The following is a 27,504-nucleotide window of genomic DNA, read 5'->3' as shown; positions in this document are numbered from 1 at the left end:
GGAAAATTCTGTGGATTGGAAAATACAGGTGCCAGAAGGATGAAGGGAACAAGGTCACCACCATAAAGGCATATTGGGATTAAGCAACTGGCAGAAGGTGCAGGTTGGTAGGTGATTCTCTGCCTGAATGTGGTTTGAATGATTTTATTTTCACTTTTATGGAGCCCAAATAATTTAGCTTCAGGAAATAGACCAGGCCTCTGCTGCAAGGAAATGAAGCTTCCATAAAATAAGAAAGGACAGTATTTAGGGATGCTTTCAGCAAGGGGAGTGGGGGCGGGCGGTGGAAAGGGAAGGATTTTCCTGACAAAAGGGATTCTGGTAAAAAGCCACACAGGTAAATTGTGGGAAACTTTGGGAGCATTAAGAATGAAGACAAGGAAATATGAAAGGGAAAACTTTTAAAGTCAGTAGACTGAAGAAAAATGCTTACTTAGCTGAAACAGAAACCAGAGGAAGCTGCCAGTTTTGGAGAAGGTTGTTATCAAATATGCATATCTGGTTTTTGCTGGTGACTTGTGTTGTAGTGCCATAGCTCTTAATCTCTATTTCCTCCTTTTTAGGAAGGAAAAAGGTTCTCCGAGGTTCATCTGAATCCGGGCACATTGATTCTGTGTTTGGTGCATTTTGTTCTTGAGAAACAAAAGATAATTTCAGTGGTACCTGAAGCATAACAGAGAGTATTTTAAAAGTCTGTGGAAAGGATAATATTTCATGTTAAGATCTTTACTGAAAATGGATCTCACCTTGAACCTTTGATTTTGGAAACTGCATTCCTGCAGTTTGTTTATTCAACAATACTCACTCCTTCAACAGAAATGTACTGAGCACCTACTTGAGTGCCAGGCACAAGCTGGAGATCTGGTGGTGAACTCAACTGCTTCTCCTTTCATGGAGCTTTGTTCTATGGGATTCTGAGATCTCCTGTCTTCCAAGGTGTATACAAGTCAACCAGAATCTTTACCTGTCATAACACAGATACTTTAAAGTTCCTTTTGTGGCTTGGTTTAATGAGCTTCAGCCTCTTCATCAGTGACCTTTTTTAAATAGTCTTTTAAACTCTATTCACGTATCACTAGAATACCTGTCAAATGGGATGCCAAAACAGGAAACGTCGTTGCCTTAGAGATCCTGACATTTTAAGGCAATCCAGTGCTCAATATCAGAATCCATCTGGGCTTCCTTTGGAGATGCTATTTGGAGATTTCTTTCAAATTCCAATTTATACTGAATATTTTGCAAGTTTTTTTAAAGATGTGTGTCTAGACAAGTAGAGACAGTATGATAGTTAACTTGCAGCACTTGCACACATTATAAGAAGATAACAGTAGTGGTTTTCTGGGAATCTAATCACTGGTCTTCCACTTGGTTATATATTTTTCTCCGCTTGTCCTTGAAACCCACGATGGGTGCATGTGGAAAACTGAGTTGGAAGCTTAGAGACTGGTAATTCGTTAATTTGTAAAGTCAGTCTCTTCTTCATTCTCTTCCTATTGAAGAAGTCAATTTTTTCGCAGCTTGATTTAGGGGCTGAGGACTCAATTCTGCTACATCACCTCTTTCGGGGAGTATCCCACTAGAAAGGTTTCTTGTTGTGGGAATACAGATAAGAACCTGGCTGTAGTTACTAGAGGGAAATGCAGGATTCTGGGGCTAACGTTTATTTTATGTGAAAAGATAATTTGCTTTGCTCCCCTGGGGGAATAATGGAAAGAGCCACCCATGTGTACACAGCTTCCATGTGGGTTGTGATCTTGAGATTGTTCAAAATACAGGTTGTTGATTGGATGCCTAAATGGGTTCATTTGGGGCAAGTTAAACAAACCCTCTGTTCTCCACTGCAGGCAGGTAGTGCTAGCAGTTTCCGGGCAGCTTCACATGAAATGAAGCTCCTTTCAGTCCCACCCTGAAAAGGGCAGAGCTGGACCCAGATGTTGTTTTAGAACTCATAAGTGCTTAAGTGTGGGGCGTTGTGGAGGGAGAGCAGTAGGCTTTTCCCGTTGTTCTCCCCTGAGCCTGGAAGTCATCCCTGTCCATGACTTCTTTCATGGGTGACATGCACATGGTTTGGGGAAATTAAGGTGTGCCTCTTCTTCAGAGGTGATGATGGGGGCCCCGTTTCTTCAGTTTGAAACTTTTGACTCAGGGCTAAGGAACAAGTACTTCACCCTGGGTAAATACTACGACCTCAGAAGGGGGAAGAGTCTATGCAGGTTGGCCATTTTGTCTCTGGCTCACTTTCTGACCACCAAATCTGAGGTAAATTTGGCCATTTCTAGCTAAACACCAGGATATCACGTGTTTCTTCCTGCTTACTAAAAGAGTACAGTTGAAAGCAAAAGGGAATTCTGTTGTCATCGTTGTCTTCAAATAATCCAGTAGTTACATTTTGGTGGCTAACAGGTATTTATTAACATAATGTTAGCTTGGGGAATCCATTGCAGAGTAACAGGAGTCTTCCTGGAAAGTTGTTTGTACAACAGCTTTATATAATTCACATACCATACAGTTTACCCATTTATGGTATACAACTCAGTGGCTTTTAGTATATTCACAGAATTGTATATCTGTCACCATACTCAATTTTAGAACATTTTTGTTACCCTGAAAAGAAGCCCCTAACCCCTTAACCCTCACCCTGGAAAGTTTTATAACATTGCAGGATACTAACCTCGGGATATATTCTGAGTCCTTTAGCTCTTTGGGTCCAGCTCATTTAAGGATCTCATCAGAGGGACAAATTCTCCATAAACAGTCATACACATGTTTATATGACCTCTCAGAACCTCACTGACCTGAAACCTGCTCTTGGGCCATGGATCTTCAGGCTGGAATCACTGGAAAAAATCTTGAAAACTGTAAACTTGGAGAGTTCCTTATTTCAATTGGTGAGAGATGTGCATCTAAAAAAATGTGCTGCACTACCACATATACCCTTACTTTTTTTTTTTTGCCACGCCCCACGGCTTGTGGGATCTTAGTTCCCCAGCCAGGGAACCTGTGCCCTTGGCAGTGAAAGCTTGGAGTCTTAACCATTGGACTGCCAGGGAATTCCTACATACAGCCTACTTTAAGAAAACCCACTGCAGTTGACACTTGAACTACACGGGGGTTAGGGCACCAGCCCTCCTTGCAGTGGAAAATCTGCATGTGACTTTGTAGCCAGCCCTCTGTATTGGAGGACTCAACCAACCACGGATGGTGTAGTAACAGTACATATTTACTGAAAAAAACCCCCGTGTAAGTGGACCTGCACAGTTCAAACCCCTGTTGTTCAAGGGTCAGCTGTATCTAGAACAGTAGATGAATTATGTCCTGTTAGTGTGAAGAGTTGCTCTCAGTCACAGCCTGCCTGGGGCATGCAGGTGTGCATGCCAGGTGACTTAGTAGACAGAGTGCACAGGGGAAGGGCAAGGGCCCTGTGCTGGAAAGCCCGGACCTCGGATCTGCCTCTTATCACAGCACTTCTGTTTATGATGTCCAAACAAGGCTGCCCACATTTATTTGACATGGCTCGTCAGAAACCGGCCATTTCTCCTCATTAATTCAGCTGAGGCTTTTTTGGGGTGCTGGGAGGAGGGAATGAATGGAGGATTGCTATGGGACAATCCTGAATCAAAAAATGTCTGAGGACCACCTGGAGATGTGAAAGGGAAGGAGTGTTGTTCATCCATCCTTCCTTTGAGCCTGCCCTTCCCCAGGGGACAAGTGATTTCTGGGCAGGGTCTTCAGTCCTGCAGGCTTTGCTCTTTGCAGAAGCAGAGGGGAATGAAGCCCGAGGCGGGCCTGCTCACATCAGACCTCTAATGTCAGGGGAAGGGTCTGGCCAGTGTGATGGCACCCACTGACCCAGCAGAGCACAGGGGGTGGTTGGGGGCCCATTGTCATGCTCTGGACATCTCTGCCCGTGACCAGGTAGATAACCACACTCAATAGCAGCCTTGTGCTCATTTGTCCCATGGGTCCTTCTCGAGCTCCGGTTCTTTCCAGGCAGTGTGGTCAGCTCTAGGGATGCAGTGGGGAGAGGCCCTGCTCTTGGCGCTCTCAGGCTTTTGAGGGTGGAGAAGTGGCTCTGTGCTTGGAGGGCACACTGCTGCCCCTTCATCAGTCCTTAGATGGAAAGGGCCACATGGACCTCTTGTTCTGCCCATGTGGATGCCTTTCTCTTTGAAGTGTTTTTTTTAAAATCTGAAATCCAGCCTTTCGTGTCTATGTATTGCTATTTTGATTCAGTTTCAAACCATGTTCCTGCCACATAGATAGTAAGCATTCGGTAAGTATTGTTGAATGTGTGAGTTTGTTGAATGAATGCATTTATTCAAGGTGCAGCTCAGGAAACCCTTCCTGTGGACTGCTACCTACCTTCTTACCTACCAAGCTGAGTGTGATTTCCTTCCTCTGAAATTCCCATTCAGTTTTATTTGTCCGAAAGTAGCAAGCATTTTACACACTGATTATTTCTTATTCCCTGTTTTCTATTTATACCCTCCCTTTCCAACACATGTGAAACTGTAAATAACTTGAGGAGGGGGCAGTGCCTTAATGATCTTGCTTAATCTCTCCAGCCTCAGTTTCTTCATCTGTGAAGTGGGGATAGTAAGAGGATGCTAGGGCTGCTGTGAGGGTTAACTGAGGTCAGACACATGGGGCGTTCTGAACAGAGCTCAGCGCACAGATCTCACTATTTTTGTTGTAGTTTAGCACCTCTGTATTTTCTAGAGCACTAGTAACTTTTTAGGCACTAGTACTTTTTAGGTGTTGAATGGAAAAAGGAAAATTATTTATTTAAAAGTTTGTCTCACTCTCAACTGTGACTGCTAACAAATAGCAGAAAACCCAGTGACGTCTCAAAGAACACTCCCACTGCCCTGTCACCCCTGCTTGTTTTTCCCTTTTACCCTGGAGGGACACTTTGTGACAGCCAAGCTCTGAGATATAGCACAGGGTCTCCTTGCCGGGCCTGCCTGGCAGCAGAGCTGGCTGTTGGTGCTCAAAGGTGGCAGAAGTGGAAGAGGCAAGTGGGCAGGCCACGGGCTCAGCTGTGTGCTTGGCAGAGGAGCTCCCGGAGGCCAGGCCTGAAGGGAGGAGGCCCCTAGCCACTGCCCATTTCAGCTCCTCACATCCCAGCTTTTGTTCATGGCCAAAGGAATCCCAACGTCAGTTCGCACCACTTGACCTCTGGCAGCGGAGTGAAAAAATAAAATTGTCCTCTGCGTTGTTCTTTTTCCTGCTACTTCCTCTGACAAGTGACCATGCTAATTGACATTTGTGGGGGTAGGGGACAGCTGACGTCTTTCAGAACGCTGCTTCCTGAGAAATGCATGTATATTCTATGTGGCCCAGCTGTCTTCCTTTCCCCTAAGAGGAGTGCAGTCAGACTGTGGGTGCACATCCTGGGCTTGGATGCAGTCTGCTCTATGAATGAAGCACACAGTTTCTGCCATGTCAGAAAGCCTCTAAGATGTTGGGAACATTAATGAGCATTTATGAAGAGTCTTCTGTGTGCCAAGCACTGTGCTGTGTATTAAAGTAAAAAGATGAATGAAATAGGGAGCTTATCTTATATCCCGGTAGAGGTGGCAGACCTCTAAACCAAAGAAGTAAGGTATTGAAAGTGCCAGTCTGGAAGGATTGGGACTTTGGGATTAGTAGATGTAAGCTATTATATATGGGATGGATAAACAACAAGGTCCTCCTGTATAGCACAGGGAACTCTATTCAATATCTTGTGATAAACCATAATGGAAAAGAATATGAAAAAGAATATATATGTGTATGACTGAGTCACTTTGCTGTACAGCAGAAATTAACACAACATTGTAAATCAACTATACTTCAATAAAATTTTTTAAAAAAAGAAAGAATGTGCCAGTCTGCCCTGGAGCAGGGAGGGCAAAGTGGGTGTGGCTCCACCCAGGTCCTCCTGGGGGAACTAAGGAAGGCTTAACAGAGCCTTTCAGAGAACTTGTTCTAAATCACTACTCCCCAGGCCTTTTTTTAAAAAATACATCTTTATTGGAGTATAATTTCTTCACAGTGCTGAGTTAGTTTCTGTTGTCCCCAGGCCTTTTTAACTGATATATATATATTTTTAAATTATTTATTTATTTATTTATTTGGCTGTGGCAGGCAGGCTCCTTAGTTGCAGCAGGCGGGCTCCTTAGTTGTGGCTTGCCAGCTCCTTAGTTGCGGTATGCGAACTCTTAGTTGTGGCATGCATTTGGGATCTAGTTCCCTGACCAGGGATCAAACCCAGGCCCCCTGCATTTGGGAGTGTGGAGTCTTATCCACTGCGCCACCAGGGAAATCCCTCCCCAGGCCTCTTTTAACTTGCAAACTCTTTTCATAGTAGTAATGAATTGTGAAAACCTCCTCTGGAAGTGATTTTAAATTTAAAAAATATTTTATTCAGATTAGTACATTTTTGAAAATCATATTAATGTTTGGGATCAGAATTATACTGGTTTCTGAAATCTTACAGACAGTAAGAATTGTGATAAGGTGAATACAACATAAGGCACCGATAAAGAGCTTCTTCAGACAATTTGCAGAATAACCATTTTTATGATGATTCGCACTTCCTGTATTTCTCACTAATTTCTCACTAACTCATATTTTGCCATTGGCATTCCTTAAGCCTGCCTTTAGTTATGATCCATTATGGGTGTAAATGAAAACATATATGACTAAGAACAAAATAATTTAAAAAGCTATGTAATGGTCAAAACCATGATAAACCAACTAAACGATGAACACCCTCATCTGATCTCTGTAGTGCCTCCCATACTTCTTGCATGCACACTTGGAGGCTCTTTGCCTGTTTTGAGTTAAAGGGAAAAAATATTAAAATAATAATTTATTGACAGATTTTTTTTTTTTAGGTAGAAATAGAAACAGAAGCCTTATAGCCTTTAACACATAAATTCTGCAACACTTTCCAGAGCCCCTAACTGTTCATCTTGTTCCAAACTCTTACTAATCCACCATAAGGATCTCAGTTTAAAAAAACTAAAGAATGAGCAGCTATGTCCTCTGAGATCATGATGCATTTGCAGGCTGCAAGAGGTCATTAGTTCATTCAGCTGATACTGCTGTGAGTATGCCCCTGTGTTTCTGGCATTATCCTAGGCACTTGGGATGTAGGTCTAAGCAAGATAGACTTTGTCCCTGCCTTCATTTGTTCATTCATCCCACAAGGATTTACTGTGGAGTATTCTGGTGTGGAGTAAAAGATGGAAAGGGGGGACTTCCCTGGTGGCGCAGTGGTTGGGAATGCGCCTGCCAATGCAGGTGACATGGGTTCGAGCCCTGGTCCAGGAAGATTCCACATGCCCTGGAGCAACTAAGCCCGTGTGCCACAACTACTGAGCCTGTGCTCTAGAGCCCGCAAGCCACAACTACTGAGCCCGTGCCTAGAGTCCACGCTCCGCAACAAGAAAAGCCACTGCAATGAGAAGCCCGTGCCCCGCAACGAAGAGTAGCCCCTGCTCGCCACAACTAGAGAAAACCCATGCACAGCAACGAAGACCCAATGCAGCAAAAATAAATAAATAAAATTTTAAAAAAACATGGCAAAGGGAGACTAGAGCCAATTGTGGGGCCCCTTGGATGCCAGGCTAAGGGATCTGAACAGCAGTGAGGGGGCTTGAGCATATATGTGGCAGAAAGTGGTATTTTAGGAAGCTTAGTTTGCTGGTGGTGTTCGAAGTTCAGTAAAAAGGGTGAGGAAAGGGGAGAAGAGAGTCCAGGGTGATAACGAAGCAGGTGCAGTTAGAAAGGCCACATCTCAAATCAGTGGCAGAAGGGAGAGAAGGTAGAAAGAGAAGGAGGAACACATCAGAGGAAGTCTGCTAGGTAGGGGCCGGGAGAGAAAAAGACGCACTAGAAATGATTAGAAAAATAGTACAAGGTAAGCAAGGGGTACCTGGTCTTCCCAGGAAGATCGTGAGTCTAAGTTTGGTTTTAGACAATACTTGTCGTGATAACAGCTAACATTGTTTAAGCACTTATTATATACCCTTCTCTGTGCTAAGTGCTTTACATTACTTATTTGATAAGTTTTGACAAATGTAAATGTAACCACTGTGTAACGTTTTCATCACTCCAAATGTTTCCTTGGTCCTCTTTGCAGTCAGTACTTTCCCTCTGATCCCTGGCAACTACTGATCTGCTTTCTGTTACTATTATTTCACCTTTTCTAGAATGTCATATATAAATGGAATCTTGTAGGATATATAGTCTTTTGTGTCTGGCTTCTTTAACTTAGCATAAACCTTTGAGCTTCCTCCATGCTGTTGCATGTTTCTTTTTATTGCTGAGTAGTTTTCTACTATATGAATGTACCACAGTTTGTTATCCATTCACCAGCTGGAAGACTTTCGGGTTGTTTCCAGCCGGGTGCTGATTATGAATAGAGCTGCTGTGAACATACAAGTCTTTGTGTAGACATACTTTCATTTCTCCTGGGTAAATATCTAAGAATGGAATTGCTTAGTCATATGCTAAGTGAATATTTAACTTTATAAGAAATTGCCAGACTTTTCTAGATTCTCATTTGATTCTCATAACCACTCTGAATTGAGTTTGTTGTTATTCCTATTTTTCAGTTGGAAGAAGGTAAAGTGCAAAGAGGGTACGTAACTTGCTCCAGGCCATAGGACTGGGGGGCAGCAGAATGAAGGTTTGTATGATGCTAGTGGACTTTGAATGAAAGAGATACCAGTCGGGAGCCGTAGCCAACCTGATCTGTTATTACGGCCACACCAGTATGATGGCTCCACAAAGCCTAGGCCTAGCCAAGGACAAGTTAGCGGTCCTTCCCTGAGCCACAGAACCAGACACTGAGTTGGGTGACTATTTTCTCGTTCTTCCATTCTGGCTGCTAGGAGTGGAGTTAATTCATTACATGTAGTGGAGGCCTTAGGCCAGTGCCGTCCATTGGAAGTATAATGCAAACCATGTGTGTAAATTAAAATTTTCTAGTAGCCCACATTAAAAACGTATAGAGAAACAGGTGGAATTAATGTAAATAATATAGCCTACTTAACCCACTGTATCTGAAATACTGTCATTGATTATATGTAATCAATATAAAAATTATTAATGCATTTTACATTCTCTTTGTCATATGAAGCTTTTGAAATCTGGTGTGTTTTTTCCAGGATTAGCCTCATTGCAGGTGCTCAGTAGCCACACACTACTTGTGGCTACTATATTGGACAGCATAGATGTAGACATTAAAAATATCTGGAGGCACAGTTACTAAAATGGAAAAAATTCACGTTATATTAAGTGGGAAAAAAGCAAGTTATAACACTATGCTTAGTATGCTTACATTTTCATAAATTATCTGTTTATATCTGCAAATAAGTAGTCTATAATGGTACTGTAACAACTGGACTACTTAAATTTGATAAAATTTAAAATTCATTTTCTAAGTCACACAGGCCACGTGTGCATAGTGGCTGCCATATTGGACCTCACAGCCTTAGGTCATTATTTTCTTCAAACCACTGACCTGACAGGGGAAGGCTGAGCTAGAGAGTAGCACCTTTTGGTGTGCATCCAGTGGGGCTTTGTGACCATTGAGATCCAGAGCCGCCATGGTTTTTAACAGTAAAGCACAGGAAAGAGGTACACTTACTATGCAGCTGTTGTTAGAGTTTAATAGGAACGTAGTGTAGAAACAGAACGGCCTAGTCAAAGACCCTGTTCTATTTTGGTGCAACTGCCATTCAGATTGCTGAGTACTCTGTAAATCTGTGTCCACTTTAAGCATGTTCATATAAAAATGCTTCTTTCTGCTTCTTCAGAACCTGCCTAGTGTTCATAGTGGGGCTTGTTTAAAATAGTTTTCTTATTTGTACACAGTCTCTGTGCAGTGCCCAGGTAACATCCAGCCCTGATGTACGTAGAAAACAGTCTGTGTACATGTAGTAGGAGGTTAGGTTGCAAAGTGCAGGGCACTGAAGTCAGGAGACTGGGCTGGGAGGTGCTGTGCGAGCCCCACAGCCATATTAACTCAGATCACTCAGGCCTGGGTTCTCCTTACTTTGCCTCCACTCTTTCCCAGCCTCTTCCTGACTTGATGGACTGGTTCTGCCTGTTCAGCCAACCCAGTTCCTCAGAATGAGAGGGTAGATGGTGAGAAAGCGTTCTGCCCAAGGCCATAGAACTGAGGAACTGCTCTGCCCCTGGGTCAGTCAGGCCTGGGGTGGAGTCTGTTCTCAGCACTTACTAGCTAAGTGTCCTTGTTCAGGGCATCTACCATCTCTGAGCCTTGGGATTCTTATAAAAGAGGAATAGTAATATCTACCTCCATGCATTTCTGGGAGATGGAATAAGCTGAGGAACAGAAGCGTAGAGTAAGTGCTCCATAAACAGCAATTATTACCTTCACTTCTGAGGAGATAAATGGCAGCATGGTGTGAATAGTCACGTATGTGGTTAGTTATGAACTGGAACTCGTGTCTCAGGAAAGAGCACAGTGACATTTTTAGGCCAGGTAGAATAGATTTATGTTTAGTCAGCTCTCCATTATCCTTAGAGATGGTGGCCAGTTCTACTATAAATTATTGAAACCAGCAGGGACTCCCCTAGCTTGACTTCAACTTATAGTTTCAAGCTTTTTTCCCACCAAATGTTTTAGCACCCCTGATACAAGTTGAAGAGTTCATTTATTTGACTTTCATCTTCTGTTTTTCCAGTCTTCCCAGCACAGTAAAAGTGCTGATGAGTTGTAAAATGACCAAAAGATCCCTTGCTAAAGGAAAAAAGATGCTATCTTGCATTTATCATTAACATACTGTGTTCTTATCTAAGCTCAGATAATTTCAATCCTTATCACTCAGGATTCTTTATTTATTAAAATTTTATTTATTTATTTTTGGCCGTGTTAGGTCTTTGTTGCTGTGCGACGGACGATGGCTTTCTCTGGTGGTGGTGGTGGGGGGGGGCTAGTCTTCATTGCGGTGCCTGGGCTTCTCATCGTGGTGGCTTCTCGTGTTGCGGAGCACAGGCTCTAGGCGCACAGGCCTCAGTAGTTGTGGCTTACAGGCTCTAGAGTGGAGACTCAGTAGTTGTGGCTCACAGGCTTAGTTGCTCCGTGGCATGTGGGATCTTCCCAGACCAGGGCTTGAACCCGTGTCCCCTGTATTGGCAGGCGGATTCTTAATCACTGTGCCACTAGGGTAGTCCGGGGATTCCTTATTTTAAAGTAGCATGTTTTAAACTACATGTGTGACGAACCAAGAAACTTCTTAAAAAATTGTTTTTCCTGATTGCAAATGTAATATATGCTCATTGAGGATAAAGTGAAAAATAGAAAGCAATAGCTAAGAGAATTTAAATCACATATAATTTCACCTCCAGAGACAACAACTGTTAACATTTGGTGTAGTTCCCTCTTCCTATCAATGTTATCACAGAATTTTTAATCCTTTTTTAATAGTTAACAGTATAATATATACCTTTTCCCATGTACTGAAAAATCATTTTAATATATCCTTTTTATTTTTTTAAGATTTTTTTTTTATGTGGACTTTTTTTTTTTTTTTTTTTTTAAGATTTATTTATTTATTTGGCTGCTCCGGGTCTTAGTTGTGGCAGGCTGGCTCCTTAGTTGTGGCATGCAAACCCCCAGCCCCAGCATGCATGTGGGATCCAGCTGCCTGACCAGGGATCGAACCGGGGCCCCCTGCGTTGGTAGCGTGAGTCTCAACCACTGGGCCATCAGCGAAATCCCTTTAAAGTCTTTATTGAATTTGTTACAATATTGCTTTTGTTTTGGTTTTTTGGCCGTGCAAATCGCGAGGCATGTGGGATCTTAGCTCCCCAGTCAGGATTCAAACCCTTATCCCCTGCACTGAAAGGCGAAGTCTTAACCATTGGACCTCCAGGGAGGTCCCAGTACATCCTTTTAAAGGCTTGTGTATTCTTCCACTATGTAGATAAACCATAAATAGTTTGTCCAATCCTCTTATTGTTGATATCCAAGTTATCTTGCAGGGGAGGCTTTTTAATTAGCCCCCTTTAAAACTGGGCATAGAAGCTGGGACGATAGAGGCTGGAAGGTGGTACTCCTTGTTAGCAATCAGAGACTGATAACATTGTTTCCCATGTTCAGAGAAAACGGCTGCTTCTTCTTTCTCCTGGGTGCTCTTGGTGCTGCTGCTGTCTGGTGTGTGCTGATTCACCTGCAGACACCTTGCCTTTGCTATTTTCTTAGCAGAAAAGAAAACTAAGTTACAAAGCTAGCCTTTGTGCTGGAAGTTCTGAGTACAGGACCCTGCCTAATACTCACCACAGCCCTGTTGGAAATGTATGGTTTTGCAGATGAGTAAACTGAGGCTCAGAGGAATTAGGTCACAAAACTAGTAAGTGGCAGAGAGCCGTTGCCCTTTCCCCGGGGCACTGTGGTTGTGATGCCGGGAAGGGGCACACATTGTAGCCGATCTCCACATAGTGGCCAGCTCCTGCTGCGGGCTCCAAAAGGACTCTGGGTGGCCTGTCTCTGGGCAGCGGCAAACCGGGGTAGGTAGAGAATTAGCCCAAGGAAGAGGAGCACTTCAGCCCTGGCAGGTACTTAGGTTGGAACCAGCTCAGGGCATGAGGATGAGGAGTTGGCCGCCTTAGATACCAGAACCCACATAAAAATCCTGATTGCCAGCCAGATGAGAGTTTGTGTGTTTGTCTTTTCTATCCAGTTAAATATGTCGTGTGTGGTTCTCTGAGATTATGTTCACTGCATCTGTTTCATCTGTTTCTGCCCTTTCAGGGCGTTGGCCCAAGACATGTGAAGATTATTGAACAAGCAAAGGTTGTATTTCATTTTTAATTACTATTTAATTGAGCCTCAGATTTCCCAGGGTTTATTTTCTTTGCTTTGACGTAAGATGGAATTCATGGGTTCCCATCTTAGCAAATTATGTAATTGCTTTGGCATCATGTAGGGGTCTCTGTACTATAGAATGCTACAGAAACTGCTGTTTAAAATGCCGCATCCGTTCCATAGTCGTGTCTCAGGGCAAAGGATTTTGGAGTGCCGCTTTGCAGTATTTCTCCTGGCTGGAACATTGGCTGTCTTTAAAGTCAGCTTGGAGGCCAGCTCCCCTGGCAGGGCAGGAGACCGTCCCACAGAGGAGAGCGTGGACTTCAAAAGGCCTGGAGAAGGAGGCATGCGCAATACAGCCGCTGAATCTCGCTGCGGGGATCAGAGCGTGTTTGTGATGTGTTCCTTGCCCCTTCTGTGAACGCAGAGTGGAAACTAGAGAATTTGTTTTGCATAAAGTTACAGCACAGGGTTCTGTGATTCAGTCAGTTAGGTTTTAAATGAAATTTATTTCACTTGGTTGAAAAGGAGATACACTTGGCTTCACTCGAAACTTAACCTGAGGGCTTCCCTGGTGGCGCAGTGGTTGAGAATCTGCCTGCCGATGTAGGGGACACGGGTTTGAGCCCTGGTCTGGGAGGATCCCACATGCTGCGGAGCATCTAGGCCCGTGAGCCACAACTACTGAGCCTGCCCGTCTGGAGCCTGTGCTCCACAACAAGAGACGCTGCGATAGTGAGAGGCCCACGCACCGCGATGAAGAGTGGCCCCCACTTGCCGCAACTAGAGAAAGCCGTGGCACAGAAACAAAGACCCATCACAGCCAAAAATAAAAATAAATAAATAAATAAAAACCTTAATCTGAGTTGCCAAAACTCAGGTTAAGATAGTGGTGATTCTTCAGATGACTTTTAAAACCCTTAGCGCTTTCATTTGGGGGCAGGTTTTGTACATTATTGACTTGCACAGCAATTAAAATAAAGCAAAGGCGTGTTCCATCCCTGAAAGTCTGCGGATGAAACAACGATAAGTAATGAATATTCAGCAGAGCAAGGAGTAATCATTAATTCTAAGTGGAATATTAAGGATTGTCAGCAGCCAGGCAGGTGGCCGGTGGGCTGAGCAGAAGTCCTGCAAGCACGAGAATTTCCTCAGAAAGCTTGCTGTCCAGCAGGGTGGTGCCACCCACTGCTCAGAGGCCGCAGCTGTTGTGCTTTGTGATACCGTGGGTTTGAATATTGATTTTATAAAATCTGAGGGCGTGGGAGACCCGTGGGGATTTTCTGGAGAGTGCTGTTAGACTTTACCTGCATTTAGGTGCACATGAAGATAACAACATGCTGCCTCCTTCACGAACGTGCAGGCGGGCAGTTAACAAATACCCATCACCGAGCATTCACTGCACTTCTGCCCGTTGGCTTGACCTTGTGCTGGGTGCTATTTGGAATATGAAGAAGTGTGTATTCTAGCCCTTGAAGAACTTAGTTCAGTTGGAGAGGAAACCCGGCCCCCACCCCACCCCTCAAACATAAGCAGACATGGGACAAAGATAGCCGTAACATGGTTAAAAAGCTGACCATCCCAGGTTTTGATTAGGTAGAAAAGCAAAGGGAGAGGAGTGAGTAAGGGGTATTGAGGATACGCAGGGTCTGTCTGGGTAGAGGAGGGATTAAGCAGAAAGAAAGGGTTAGGTCAGTTCAGGCAGGCAATGGAAGAGCATGGAAGCTAGGCTAAGGAGTTTGGGTTTTATCCCATGGCCAGTGGGAGCCCTAGAAGGTTCCTGCATGGGGAAGTAGCATAGTGTTGGGTGTCTAGCATGGTCACTTGTGCTCAGCCTTCTCTTCAGGCCTCCCTATGAAGGGAAAGTGCCGGGAGGACGTGGGTCTGGCAGCGAACTGGGAGTGGTGTGGCTCGTGGGTGCTGGAGACGCACAGATCTGGCCTCCTATCCCAGAGCTACTGCTCTCCAGTCAAGGCATTTATGCTTTCAGAGACTCGGTGCCCCTCCCTGGCTGCAGATGAGAGTTATTGTTCTTCCTTGTTCACCTGAAGGGGACGTTGGCGGATATTGTGAGTGGGGCCACCACCGTAGGACCATTCGGGAAACCCTAGAGGGCTCAGGTTAGGTACCTCCTACACGGAAGAAGAAAGGAGAGTGCCTGCGAAGAGGCCAGGAGGGCTGAGGGTAGGCAGAGAGGATGCTGTGAGTTGTGGTGGGTGCTTGGTTCACTTGTTTCCTTCCTCTCAGGACAGGGTGTTTCTTTTTGTAGTGTGAAGCTGCTTCCTATTTAAGAGGTTTTAGAACCGTGATTCTCGCCTCTGGCAGCACATTAGAATCATCTGGGGAACTTTTAAGACCTACTAATGCCTGTGCCTCGGCCCAGACAAGTTAAATCAGAATCTCTGGCAGGTAGGGTCAAAGCATGGTTGGGTTTTTTTGTTTTTTTTTTTAAGTTCTCTGGGTGATTCTAGAACGTAGGAGGGTTGAGACCCTCTGCTTTAGAGGCAGAGATGTGGGGACGCTGACAGGTAAGATACCTCCAGACAGCTGCCCCGTCTGTCCGTACTCTGAGTCTCAGTAAATCTGATAGCTGTGCCGTAAGGGAAGAGAGAATGCCATGGGTTAGGTGGGTTTGGAGGTTGGCTTAAGTTTTGGCTTTAGCTTCTTTTACGCATTTCTTTCCAAGCGGTCTGTGTTTGTGCCCTCACTAAAGTAATTTGGGGCCAGACAGATTCAAAATAAGTTTTCCTCCCTAGTTTTTCTAAAATCTCATCACACTGAGGCATCTTTGAATGCCTGCCAGCTACAGTGCAGTGAAATCTTACGTATCTTTTCGGAAACTCGGGAGATACAAAATGTCAGTGAGGATGCTTACTGGGGAGATGGCCTGCACTGGAAGCATTAATCAGCAGTTGTGGAAATGACAGTCCCTACCCCTGCACCCTCAGGATGAGTCCACCTGAGCTCCCCAGACTGGTGAGGACCCCCATCTTTCAGGGCTGCAGAAGGAGCCAGGCTCAGGGCGTCCCCAGGTCCCTGGGGGTTGCCAGCCATGTCTGGCAGGTTGGAGGGTCCTAGGAATCAGTGACTGGGGTTCCGGTTCCCAGTCAGCTGCTTCCTAGCTGTGCAACCCTGGACAGCTCACTTAATTTTGCTGAGATCTACCCTCCAGGCAGCTGTGAGGATTGGATGAGAAGTGTTAAGGGGCCTAGGTAAGTTCCTGGCACAAGATCAGTGCTTATTTTACGTTCTCTCTTCTCTTCCTTTACTTAAGTCAGAAATCACGTGGTCCCAGTGCCTTTCCACTTTGAACAACTTCGGTCCCAACCACCCTGACTTGCCGAAATGCCCACCTGCTCCTCCAAGATAAGGGTGCAGTGTTGTGAAGAGGAGCGGAAAGAAGGCCCTTTGGGCACGTGGAAGCAGATGGCAGGGGTGGGCAGCCAGCAGGGGTCTGTGTGACGCAGAGCCACCCTAGAGGGCTCTTAGCTCTCCCTTCTGTGCCTGATGGTTTATAGACTGCAGGTTCTGTTCCATATCAGAGAGGGTGGCAAAGATGGAAATGATTCACCAGAGGATTCTGGGCTGGTGACTCCGACTCTGGAGGTGGAAGCCTGACTTCAAATGTCGCGTTTCTACTGGTCTCCAGGGCACTCCTCTCTCTGCTTTAATCAGAGCTTCAGCCTGGTTGCAAGCAGTAGAACAGCTGTGCTATGTTTAGTTGACAAATTGGAGATTTGAGGTGAGAGTATTTACTTTTGGTCAGGCTGGGTGGTGGTATCAAGCAAAAGGAAAAAATTAAAATGTTTTGTAGTTAGGGATGAACTTGCTCCATTCAAGTGGAATGAAAGTATTTCTGAGCAAAATCACCGTACCTATTTCTCACTGTCTTTCTGTATCTGCAACCACACGGCAGATGGGACCTTGAGGGCAACACTGGAGCCTTAACGTGTCTTAATGTGTCTTTACAGAAGAAACACAATGGGGTTTTTGAGGCCACCGGTAATTAATCGAGCCCTCTAGGTGGGCATGCACATATTCTCAACGGTGTGGTGTGTGGAGTACCAGGTGCATCTGCCGGGGGGGGGCAGATGATGACAGAAGTAACCCCTCTACCACCCTGCATCCCCAGCCTCCATAGACTGGAATGACCTGTTTTACTCGATGCACCTGGAACTGGGTTTCTCAGCCTCAGCACTGTTGACATTTGGGGCCAGGTAGTCCTTCCTTGTAAGGCTGTCCTGTGCATCGTAGGTGTTTATCAGCATCTCTGACCTCTAGCTATCAGATGCCCATAGCACTCCCTCATCCTGTGACAACCAAAGATGTCTCCAGACATTGCCAGGTCTCCTCTGGGGCAGAACCACCCTCTTTGGAGAAACACTGATATAAACTGTCTCGGCAGAAACATTAATTAGGATGTCAGCTTGGGATATCATAGTCTGACATCAGAACCCAGGCATCGTCTTGTAGTCACTGCTTCCCTTTTGCCAAATGCTTTTCTCCAACATTATTGTGTGCCGTATTATAGCCAAGTTAAAAAAAAAAAAACAAAAAAACCCCAACTCCCTAAACTGTGAATATACAGAGGGAAGGAATGGAGTCAGACTGTACCTTTCTTGTTTAGAATTATACCCCGAGCATGAACAAAGCACAGGGATTGGAACATGATAGGTGCTTAATTGATGTTTACAATTGGCCGCAACATCTTTGTAAAACACAGGTCTAAGCTTTAAACCCAAAGTATATAAAGCAGGACAGCAGTGTTAGCACCTACCAAGTGCTCAACATTGAACTGGAATTTTTAAAATTAATATTATTCCTCTTATAAATCATAGTGAAGCAATGGATGCTTGAAGTGATTTTTGAGAAGTAACAGTTCCTCCCTGACTTAGACATCAACTTGTCTATGTGTAGTTGTTTGGAAGTACTCAATTATATATGCTGATTTTAGCTCTACTATAAGAATGTAAAAGCTCAGACAATTTGCCAGTAAGACAACCCTGAGAAAAGAAAAAAATTTCAGAGCTAATGGACTGATCCCCAAATGCAAGAATATCAGATATTTTTAGTGTTTTATCTTTCTGTATTCAGAAATAATTGCACTGGCATATTGCTTAAAGAGATTTGCCGTAGTACACAAGTTAATTTTGAAATATTTATTTTATAACCCCACATGAAACCAGCTAAGCAGGGTGCCAGATACATAGTTGATTCACTCATAAATTGAGTGGATATTATTCAATGTACCATTCTTAGCATAGTCCAGAGCAGGAGAAATTCCTGCATATGTGGACTTTATCAACCTTTGCAAACTAAACAGAATGGAGGGGGCTTCCCTGATGGTGCAGTGGTTAAGAATCCGCCTGCCAGTGCAAAGGAAAGGGTTCGAGCCCTGGCCTGGGAAGATCCCACATGCGGCAGAGCGACTAAGCCCGTGCGCCACAGCTACTGAGCCTGCGCTCTAGAGCCCGTGTGCCACAGCTACTGAGCCTGCGCTCTAGAGCCCGTGTGCCACAGCTACTGAGCCTGCGCTCTAGAGCCCGTGAGCCACAGCTACTGAGCCTGCGCTCTAGAGCCTGTGAGCCACAACTACTGAGCCTGCGCTCTAGAGACCATGAGCCGCAATACTGAGCCCATGTGCTACAACTACTGAAGTCTGCGTGCCTAGAGCCAGTGCGCAGCAACGAAGACCCAACACAGCCAAAAATAAAAATAAATAAGTAAATAGATTTATTTTTAAAAAATAAAAAAAATAATAAACAGAATGGAAATGAATGGTAGTGAAAATAAGATCTATTTTAAAATTCAGTTACCAAGTTAACAATGCTTATTTGGTTTTATTTTCTAAATAACCTATTTAAATCAGAATTAATTCAGTAGAAAGGATTTGTTGAGTACTGTGTTGATAAGCACTTGTTGAGTAGTGACTATGAGTAATACCTGAACCATACCATCCAAAGATGTTAAAAGAATTCTGAGCATTTGAGGAAAAAAAGTTAATGTTTTTTATATGATTTCATCTGTACCTTCATCATGACTCCCTGTGTGTATAAGCAGGAGGCTGGACTAGGTCTCTGTTTCCTTCTTATTTGATTAGTAAGAATAACCTGGGGAGGCTATTAAAACTTCTAAGTCCCGGTTTCTATCCTAGGGATTCTGATTCAGCAAGTCTGGTGCAAGGCCTGTGAATGTGTATTTTTAACACCCTCTCTTCTCTTCCCTCCCCAGGAGCAGGAAGATTTCAATGATCAGGCAGCTTTGGGGGTCACTAGATTTGGTTTCTTTGGAAAATGCCGTCACTGCTTATCTGTTCTACCTTTTTACTTGTTTTCTTAACCATGACCTTTTCTAGTTGACTGTGCATATAAAATGCAAACTTTGAGTGGTAAAAATCATGGATCTTAGTCTTCTGACTCTACCATACTAGTTTTGAATGCCTAAGGTTAAAATTTTTTATTTGAGATAATTGTAGATTCTCATACAGTTATAAAAAGCATTGTAGAGAGATCCCATATATTCATTATCCAGTTTTTTCATTGGTAGTATCTTGCAAAACTTGGTACAATATCAAGACCAAGACATTAACATTGATGTAATCAAGATACATAATCAAGAACATTTCCATTGGTTCAGACGTCCCTCATGTCTTAGTCCATTCAGGCTGCCATAACAAAATACCATAAACCGAGTGGCCTATACACAACAGAAATTTATTTCTCATAGTTCTAGACGCTGGAAATCCAAGACTAAGGTGCCAGCATGGTTGCCTTCTGGTGATGGTCCTCCTCCGGGTTCATAGCTAGCAGCGCCGTCTCAGACTATCCTCACATGGTGGAAGAGGCAAGGGCCCCTCTGGGGTCTCTTTTATAAGGGCAGTAATCCCATTCATGAGGGCTTCACTCTCATGAGCTAAGTACCTCCCAAAGGTCCCACCTCCTAATACCATCATCTTTGGGGGTTAGTATTTCAACACATGAATTTTGGAGGGATAGAGACCTTCAAACCATAGCACTTCATTTGCCCTTCTATAGCCACACTAGTTTCCCTTCCACATACACCCTCCTACCCCAGCCTTAACTCTTGGCAACCACTAGGCTGTTCTCCATATCTATAATTTTGTCATTTCATGAATGTTGTAGAAATGGAGACGTATAGTTTATAATCTTTTGGTATTGGCTTTTTCACTCAGCATAATTCTCTGGAGATTCCTCCAATTTGTTGCGTGTATCAATAGTTTATTCCTTTTTGTTGCCGAGTCGTATTCCCTGGTGTGGATGTAGCGAAGTCTAACCATTTACCTGCTTAAGGACATCTGGCTTGTTTCTACTTTGGGGCTGTTACCAATAAAGCTGCTGTGAACTTTCATGTGTGAGTTATTGTATGGACATTTATTCTCTGGAATAAATGTTCAGGAGTGCAGTTGCTGGGTCATATGATAGTTGCATGTTTTAATTTTTTAAGAAATTGCCAAACTGTGTTCCAGAGTGTCTGTACCATTTAAAATTCCCACCATTAATTTATGAGTGATCCAGTTTCTCTGTTATCCTAGCCACCATTTGGTGTTATCATTATTTTTTGTTTCAGCCATTCTCATAGGGATATAGTGATATCTCATTGTGGTCTTAATTTGCATTTGCTTGATGACTAGTGACGTTGAATATCTTTTCCTGTGCTTATATGCCATCTGTATATCCTCTTGAATAGCAGAATATTGTTGGATGGAGTGCTGTTGTTAGATAGAGTGTTCTATAAATGCTGATTAATCTGTTGGTTGATGGTAATGAAATAAAATTCATATTTTATGGCAAGACAAGAAAAACTCGAACATAAGGTTTTTCTCAGCCCATTTAGGCTTCCTCCCTCCCCTTTAGTACGTATTGTGTGGCTGCATTAACTAGACCTCCTTAGGAGATAACATTCCTTCTTAATCTCGTAAACGGTCACCATGACCCACGACCTGCTTTGTGCGTGCAGATCTGGATTGTGTAAACTGTTGATATGTCATTTGATGTATAACCGTTTGTCTTAAAAACTTATATAACTGTGCTTTGACCTCTAACAGGCGGAACAGTCCTCAGAGCTTTCTGAAAGACTGTCTCCTGGGATATTTTAGTCCCCAGGTTGGCTCGAATAAAAGTTTACATTTCTTTCTTAGATTAATTGGTTATTAATTATTAATTAATATTCAGTAAGATTATGAATCTTATTGATTAATTTTTCATCAATAATGGTATTGTTGAATTTGTCTGTATCCTTACTGGTTTTCTCTTTAGTTGTTCTATCAATTGCTGAGAGAGGGGTGTTGAAGTCTCCAACTGTAATCATGGATTCATCTATTTCTTCTTCCAGTTCTATCAGTTTTTGCTTCACATATTTTGCAGCTCTGGTATTTGGTGCATGCACATTTAAGATTGTTATGTCTTGCTGCAAGATTACCCTTGTATCTTTATGTCCCTCTCTGTTTCTAGTAGTCTTTGCTCTGAAGTCTACTTTATCTGATGCTTTCACGTAATATTTTTGATCCTCTGATTTGGGTGGGGTTTTTTGTTCTGTTTTGTTTCTTATTAAAAATTTGTTTTTATTAAAATATAGTTGATTTACAATGTATTAATTTCAGGTGTACAGCAGAGTGATTCAGATATGTATTCTTTTTTAGATTCTTTTCCATTACAGGTTATTACAAGATATTGAGTAGAGTTCCCTGTGCTATACAGTAGGTCCTTGTTAGTTATCTATTTTATATATAGTAATGTGTATATTTTAATCCCTAACTCCTAATTTATCCCTCCTCCCTGGCCCCTTTCTCCTTTGGTAACCATAAGTTTATTTTCTATATCTGTGAGTCTATTTCTGTTTTGTAAATAAGTTCATTTGTATAATTTTTCTTTTTAGATTCCACATATAAGTGATATCTTATGATATTGTTTTTCTCTGTCTGACTTACTTCACTTAGTATGATAATCTCTAGGTCCATCCATATAGCTGCATGATTTGGGTGTTTTGTAATTGAGGCTCTTTTCCACTTCTTTTTTAGGAATATATCATTCGGGTACAAAGAGGAATTTCTGTAGAAAATAGCTGGCAGGTAAGCATTTTTTTTTTTTTTTTTTTTTGTCATTAGAGAGATGTTTAAACAAAATTCTGACTTGGGGCATCTAAAAATCTGGAAAAACTATATTAATCATATGTCTTTTAGATATAAACGTTTATCTCTAACATATGTATTATAAAAGGCTTTTATGTTCCCAGTTGTTTGGTTTAATTCGTGTATGATGTTACTACTGAGAGTAGGAATTTGTTCTCCAGCTAGGCACAGAGTAAGTGGGGTAGGCAAATTACTTGTTTTGTTCCTAGTAATTCAAACCTCCTCACCTGAAGCCATGGCTTGGGTGAGGCAGGTTAACGTTCAGTCCACCAGGTAGAAGGGTGAGACAGTGCCCTGGACATTGTGCATTTCATGGACTCCCAAGTCCAGTCATGGACAATTTCTAGTGCTAGTTCCTGCACTGACCATAGGTAAGGATCTGCTTACAGCCCCAGGGCCTGCTTTCCTCACAGGTGGCCTCAGAGAGCCAGAACTTACTATATAGATCTAGAGGTGCTTCGCACTGCAGTTGACTTGCAGAGGGTGGCTGAATTCTGTACAGGGACCATTTCTTTCCTGCTTTAGTAATTATAATGACCCTCCTGTCTTCCAAAAATCTTACCTTGTCCTTCATAGCCCAGGTTGAACCTTACCTCTCACCTTAAGCAGTCTTTGACCTCAGTGGCCCATACTTGGTCTTTTCTTTGCCTGAAAATTCAAACTGCTTTTTGTTGGAATAATTATAATATTTAACATCAGTTGAGCATTTATTGTTAGGCACATTAATTCACTTAGCCCTTTAAAGCCAGTTCTGTGTGATTGTATTAGCCCTATTTTACATTCAAAAGGTAAGTAACTGGTCCAAGGTCACGCTTATATCCCTGACAGAACAGGGTTGGAATTTGCACCTTCTCTGTGGTTAACTATTGTACGACCTTTTGCTCCTTTGCACTTATCAGCGATGGCCTCATGTTTAACTTTCTGATGTATATATGTCAAACAGGCCCAAGGGCGATGTCCTACCAGAAAAATTAACCCTTGATGTAGTCTTCTAGATCCAATGCTTTAGAGTCCTGGGGGATACTTAACAAAAAAGTAGATACTTAACCTCCTTAAATTCCTGAATTCCTAGGTGATCTCCAAGTAATTCTTGTGCACCCTAATATTTGAGAATCATCAATAAAGATTGTAAAAATTTTTGAAAGCAAAATAACTTCCTTCCCCAGAGAATGAAGAGCTAGTGGAATTTGGCTATGGCCTAATCAATGGCATCAACATAACTAAGAAAGAATGCATACACAGTGGATGTGGACTGTTGGCCAAGAGGGGAAACAGGGGGAATCAGAGAGCAGTGTGGCCCCTCTGCCTGCAGATGCATCCAATCTCTAGACTGGTTGGATCTCAAATGGGGGAAGTTTTATCCAGGGCAAGGATGAAATGGCCTCAAGACTGTCCACATGCTTTAACTTTAAATAAATTGATCTATTTATTTTTGGCTGTGTTGGGTCTTCGTTTCTGTGCGAGGGCATCTTTTAGTTGTGGCAAGCGGGGGCCTCACACTGTCGTGGCCTCTCTTGTTGCGGAGCACAGGCTCCAGACGCGCAGGCTCAGTAGTTGTGGCTCATGGGCCCAGTTACTCCGCGGCATGTGGGATCTTCCCAGACCATGGCTCGAACCCCTGTCCCCTGCATTGGCAGGCAGATTCTCAACCACTGCGCCACCAGGGAAGCCCTTTAACTTTAATTTCATGTTCACTAAAACTTTTTTTTTTTTTGTAAATCATTAATTCATCTTTCTAGGTGCCTGGTTAATAAAAAAAAAAAAAATGCTTAAAGGGCTATTCACCCTGGAAACAAATACATCATCATTCTTTCTTACCTGTTGGCATCTTGCGAATTTGGCTAGCATTTACCAGTTTCCCACGGCCCAGCCAACTCTGGGGCACTGCTTGGTCTGTTTTCTGGGGCTGCTGAGTTAAGCAAGTTAAGCACCAGGTATATAAGTCCTGCTACCCTTAATGCTAGTGCCTTGGCTCTAAAATGCCAATACATATTAAATAGGGAAATGAAAATTGATGATCTTTGCTGAATCAAAACACCACTTTTATTTCTTACAGATTGTTAGGAGATACAGTGACTTTGATTTGCTGAACAACAGCTTGCAGGTAATTATTTTAAAACACCAATGACACACATTTATTGCTTGGGGTATCTTAGAAACTGGTTGGAAACAATATTAGGAACAAGAAATTAGCAAGTTTCCCTAGCAAAGAGATAAGCTCATACTTTAAACAGATGATGTGTGACTCTAAAACTAAACTTTGGGCAATAAACATCATTTATAATAGTCACCTTGCAGCTGGGTACATTTGTGCCAGACTGCGTCCTTACCACAATCATGGGATGCTGTGTGTTATCTCCTTTTCGCAGGTTAGGAATGACTAAATGGATTGCTAGAGTTGTTCACTGAGAGCTGGGACTCTCAGACTCTCTTAAACAAGGCTGCATAGTCAGCATTGCAGATCAACAACACTCAGCAGTAACTAGAGACTCAGCCTTTTTCAGTGTAACTTTTTTTTTTTTTTTTTTTTTTACTTTTTACATTTATTTTTTGGCTGCATTGGGTCTTCGTTGCTGTGTGCGGGGGTTTTACTCTTCGTTGCGGTGTGCGGGCTTCTCATTGCAGTGGCTACTCTTGTTGCGGAGCACGGGCTCTAGGGCATGCGGGCTTCAGTAGTTGTGGCATGTGGGCTCAGTAGTTGTGGTGCACGGGCTTGGTTGCTCCACGGCATGTGGGATCTTCCTGGAGAAGGGATAGAACCCATGTCCCCTGCATTGGCAGGCAGATTCTTAACCACTGCGCCACCAGGGAAGTCCCTCAGCGTAACTTTTTTCTCTTAAATATATATTTCTAAATCCCTTTGGTTTAAATGTTTGTAACTTGGTGGCCATAATGGAAAGAGGGATGAGCTGGAAACAAAGCTAGTGCTGGTAATGATCGAAGGGTCCTAGAGAAGTGTTGGCACCATAGGTACTGGCAATACCACCCATATCTTCACCTGGTAGATTGGTCTTCAGGGGCCATGGTTTATTGAAGACCACTGGGCTTGTATCATATCTCAGCTTTGATTAATAGCATAAACTCTTGAGCCAGAGTGCTTGGCTTACGACCAGCCCAGCTGGGAGGTGAACTGGCTATCGTCACTCATTCTGAGTGACCTCTGATCCTGTCCACAGAGGTCAGGAGGACTGCTGCCTGGGAGCCAGCGTAATGCTTCCTTTCCTTCAAAAGGCCATTTTTTATTGACCAGACTTTGGAAAAATAGCATTTGTAGAGTCCAGACTTTCACATTATTTTCAACACTGTTGAAAGCATGAATGCCTTATTTTCCTTCCAGTAGAACTGGCCTGAGTATCTGCAGACCTTCTTGTAATTGACATATGGTCCTGCATTTCACACATGTTGTCTGTCTACATTTAAAAAAAATACATTTACTTAATTTTTAAATTTTTGACTGCGTTGGGTCTTTGTTGCTGTGCACGGGCTTTCTCTAGTTGTGGCAAGTGGGAGCTTCTCTTTGTTGCGGTGCGTGGGCTCTAGGTGCGCGGGCTTCAGTAGTTGTGGCACATCGGATCAGTAGTTGTAGCTTGCGGGCTTAGTTGCTCCACAGCATGTGGGATCTTCCCGGACCAGGGCTGAAACCCAAGTCTCCTGCATTGGCAGGCGGATTCTTAACCACTGAGCCACCAGGGAAGTCCCAGAAAGGGGAGTGATTTTGTACAGTGCCATTCGGCCATGGCTGAGTAAGAATCATGGGAAAAATACTCCTGAAATTGAAATTGCCTAGGCCTAGCCCCCAGGAATGGGGGGTGGGGAGGAGGGTTTTATCCCCTATTTGCTCTTTCTTTGGGGATATGAAGTTGAATCTCCATGACTATTCAGTTATAGCCTTTTTAATATAATAGAATTTTATTTTTGCATCAGTGTAATTTTCCTTTTTAAAATGGGCACTTTCACTGTGCATCTTATTTCAAATGCAAATATCCACATGTATTGATGTTGGCTTGTGCTGGGCAGGATATGGCCAGACAGCACTTCAGTGGGAGGTTTTTCTGCATCCAAGTAAACAAACAGAAGAAAGCACATACAGCTTTTTGGCAACAAAATAATTTCAAAACAACCTCCATAAAACAGACCAAAAAGATTCCAAAACCACAGAATAAAATTGTGACCATGAATTTCAGTCTCTGATTACCCTTCTGACAGATAAATGAGTTCCTGCTGAAAAAAGAGAAACATAATACATATGCAGAGTTGTCTGAGTCCAATAGGAAGCATACCTAAGCAAAAAAAAAAAAAAAAAGCAGGATGTAAAATTATACATGCAATATAATAATTACATTGAAATGTTTAGGAAAAAAGGTTGGGAGGAAATATGCCAAAATGTTAACAATGGGGATCCCCAGGTGGCAGGATTATGGGTTGTTTTTTTCTGGTTCTTTATACTGCTCTGTACTTTCCAAGTTCGGTACAAGTAAACACACACAAGCTATATAAGTAGAAAAACAGAAAAAAAGCTGTACTTTCCCAGCTTTTTACAGTGAGCATATCGTGTGGTAACAGTGAAGAAAAATCACCACCTTATTTTAAAGGCACCATCAAATTGGTGACCATCTAGGGAGATAGCATGCGACACAGAAAAAGAAGAAGGAGCTGCAGTGGTGGGAACTGGCAGGGAACCCTCAGACTTGGCATGGGACCCAGCCTCTGCCCCTTACCAGCACTGAGACCTGGGCTCAGTTACTTCCTCTCTCTGTCCTCCCTCTCCCCGTCTGAAGCCAAGGGGCTGAACCAGATGACTTCTCAGGTCTGTTGTAGCACAAATGTTTTGTGATTTGGTTGTACTGCCCATTGTTGACGTACCAGAGAGTACTGAACACTGAGGGGAAATGGGGACAAATTAGGGTCTGTTGAGAGCTTAGAACTCCCTAGAATACTCCCTAGAATGTAGTTGAAGACAATTTGCAGATCGTTAAGGTCTGATAACAGAAATGAGAGACTAGTAGATTCAGAGTTAGAAGGTTTTTCCTCCAGACAAAAAGCTAGTTTTCTTGAAACTGATAGAGTTTGTCATGGAATTTAGAAGCTTCTGCTAGGCTAGCATGGGTCAGATTATGGGCTCCAGACCCCAGTTTGGCTGTCTTCCCCCCTTTGCTTTGTCACTCTGCAGGTGTTATGAATGGAGGAACTTTGGGGACTTCTCTGCTGGCCTTCTTGTTCTCTTTTCCTTTATACAAGGAACTCAAGAAGGGAATTCATAGGGTACATTGAAGAGGGAACAATAAAAAATGGGATGATTGGCTTGAAGCCATCCCTGTGGAGGTGTCTAGGAAATCACTGACTTAGTGGCTTCATCACTTTATGTGCTAGTACTCTCTCTCCCTCCTGTCTAATTAGTCATGGGAGTTCTGAATTTTATATTCTGTGATGGTAAGCATTTGAGAAATTCTGGGAGGAACCTGAAAGAGAAGTTTCTCTTGAATGTTAATCTCCTTTCAAAGGCAAGATTTTGTTTTATTTATTTATT

The 27,504-nt window shown here is 43.1% G+C and overlaps 1 protein-coding gene across 13 annotated transcripts in view; it reads left to right on the top strand.

The window, feature by feature from the left end:
- PXK (PX domain containing serine/threonine kinase like) overlaps window positions 1-27,504 on the top strand; it is a 76,031-nt gene that overhangs the window by 2,984 nt on the left and 45,543 nt on the right. For all 13 annotated transcript variants that reach the window (XM_059076225.2, XM_059076226.2, XM_059076233.2 and 10 more), the window contains exons 2-3: window positions 21,867-21,917; window positions 24,034-24,081. In XM_059076225.2, coding sequence (XP_058932208.1) covers window positions 21,867-21,917; window positions 24,034-24,081 — 99 coding nt within the window. The remainder of the gene's footprint in view (window positions 1-21,866; window positions 21,918-24,033; window positions 24,082-27,504) is intronic.

This window comes from Kogia breviceps, chromosome 10 (assembly GCF_026419965.1).
Source record: "Kogia breviceps isolate mKogBre1 chromosome 10, mKogBre1 haplotype 1, whole genome shotgun sequence".
NCBI classification, from domain to species: Eukaryota; Metazoa; Chordata; class Mammalia; order Artiodactyla; family Physeteridae; genus Kogia; species Kogia breviceps.
The sequence above is the reverse complement of the archived record's forward strand: the minus strand, read 5'-3'. Positions and strand labels throughout refer to the sequence as shown.